We start from the raw sequence: 1,970 nt of genomic DNA, 5'->3' as shown, positions 1-1,970 counted from the left end.
ATCTGCTCTTTATTCTGGTAAATGTTGGTCCGTTTCTCATTTTCTGTTCTGCAGTTTGAGGTTTTTCTGCTAAATGACTTTAATAAACTCTGCGGTTGTTCAGGTTCCTGTTTCAGCTAAATGTGGAGCAGATCATTTTCCACTAAAACTGAGAGAAGTAGACAAGAAATAAAACTTTATCTCATATTAAAATGTTACATTTATTTGTATCCCATGACTCCATCACTCACAAATATCCTTTAATATATAGAAGCATATAGAAATATCCTTCTATTGCCAGAAATTAAAGGTATTTAAAGTAACTGAGTCAAAATCATTACCTTGTGGTGATTAAATATTTAATTAGAGAAAACTCATTGTTCAATAGAAGATTCCTCTATTTTTAACAATCATTAGTGATGGATTCCTGCCATCACAGAGTTTATTTTATACATTCAGATTCACGTATAAAATATCGTATATTTGTGTTTTTCCAGAGAACGATCCATCTGTGGTTTATTCTGCTGTCAGAAGAGACGATGTGACTTATGGAGAGATCGTCATCAGAAACAAGGGAAACGAGCCAAAGACCAGAAATGAGGGAAACGAGCCAAAGACCAGAAACGAGCCAAAGACCAGAAACGAGCCAAAGACCAGAAACAAGGGAAACGAGCCAAAGACCAGAAACGAGCCAAAGACCAGAGGTAAAACTGCTCTTCAGCTCCTTCCACTCATCCTGCTCTGTGTTGAACAGGTTCACTGGTACTCTAGATACATTGTATAGTTCTGACAAACAGTGACTGAGGCAGGAGAAGAACCTGGTAGAATATCAAACAGAAACAGATTCAGTGTCACCAGCTGGTCTGAAAGTCTGACGATGGTTCTGAGATAAATCTCTAACATCCCTTCAATGGTTTCAACTTAAATTCAGAATTTGGGTTAAAGTTTCATCTATAGACAGATTCTGAGCTGTTGGCTTGACAGGTTTTCTTTTCTTTGATTCTCCAAAGTGAGACAAAGTTACTCAAAAGAACAGCATAAACCCAGACTTCGAAAGCAGCTACCGCTAAAACAACATTACTGTATTAGGAGAAACAGGAAGGGAAACATCACTGATTCAAACTGTTTCCGATGGAAAGCATTTTTGGCTCCTCAGTCCACAGACCAAGTCTTTCTGATCAACAGAAGGTTTCCCACAAACAGAAAACAGATGGAAATGTGAGATTTCTTTGGTGGTTCTGGTCGGGTAACTCTCCCATTGAGGTCAATGCTGAACCTTAAAACTGACCTTAAGGCAGCTGAGGCCTGCAGTCCTTTAAATGTTGTTCTAGCTTCTTTAGAGACTTTCTGGATGGATCTCTTCTAGTCATTTTGTTTCTGTAGCTCTATGGTCTGATAGACGTCAGTGGTTCGTTTCTCATTATGAATCATTTAGATCAGGGAGCATTGTTTGTGTAAATAAAATGTTGGGTGAGTTGATTTCATTTGGGAATCTGTCTGTAGTTCTTTAATGAATTATATTTAAAGTCAGACTGTTCAGTTTAGTTTTGCAGATTCACCTATTGACAGATGAAGCTCTTAAAATATTTGCAGATTTCTTATATATTAAAGCTTTATTTAACCAGGTTTAAATTACTATTTAAAATAACAACCTGCACTGTCCTTGTTTCTTGGTGGTGATTGGCTAATTTTCCCAAGATTAGGAAGACTGCAAACATGTGTGGTTTTACTGTGATGATACCAACTGAGAATATAAATGAAAATAAAGGTTTATTTAATGTTTTAACTATTATAACAGGCAGTTGTAGTGCCCAGACACATTTAGCACCGTCTTCACCTGCAGCATCTTTACTGATGTGCAGTGAGAAGTGAAACCTCATCTTGTTCCAACCAGCAGCTCAGACTGGTTGGCCTCTCTGTGGTCTTGGTGGTTTCTTGTTGTTTTCTACTTTGTGGTGAAAAGTTTCATTTCTAAAGATGGTCAAGAAGCC

At 37.5% G+C, this 1,970-nt stretch overlaps 1 protein-coding gene across 1 annotated transcript in view; it reads left to right on the top strand.

Moving 5' to 3' along the window:
* The window catches only part of LOC106942789 (uncharacterized), a 6,769-nt gene extending 6,006 nt beyond the window's left edge, over positions 1-763 (top strand). The window contains exon 4 of the mRNA XM_015026127.1: positions 477-763. Within this exon, the coding sequence (XP_014881613.1) occupies positions 477-763 (287 nt within the window). The remainder of the gene's footprint in view (positions 1-476) is intronic.
* Positions 764-1,970: the final 1,207 nt, after the last annotated feature.

The sequence above is a fragment of the Poecilia latipinna genome, unplaced genomic scaffold (genome assembly GCF_001443285.1).
Source record: "Poecilia latipinna isolate Pla-1442-1.1 unplaced genomic scaffold, P_latipinna-1.0 Scaffold4560, whole genome shotgun sequence".
Classification (NCBI taxonomy): domain Eukaryota; kingdom Metazoa; phylum Chordata; class Actinopteri; order Cyprinodontiformes; family Poeciliidae; genus Poecilia; species Poecilia latipinna.
Note: the sequence above shows the minus strand (reverse complement) of the source record. Positions and strands in the feature narration are given on the sequence as shown.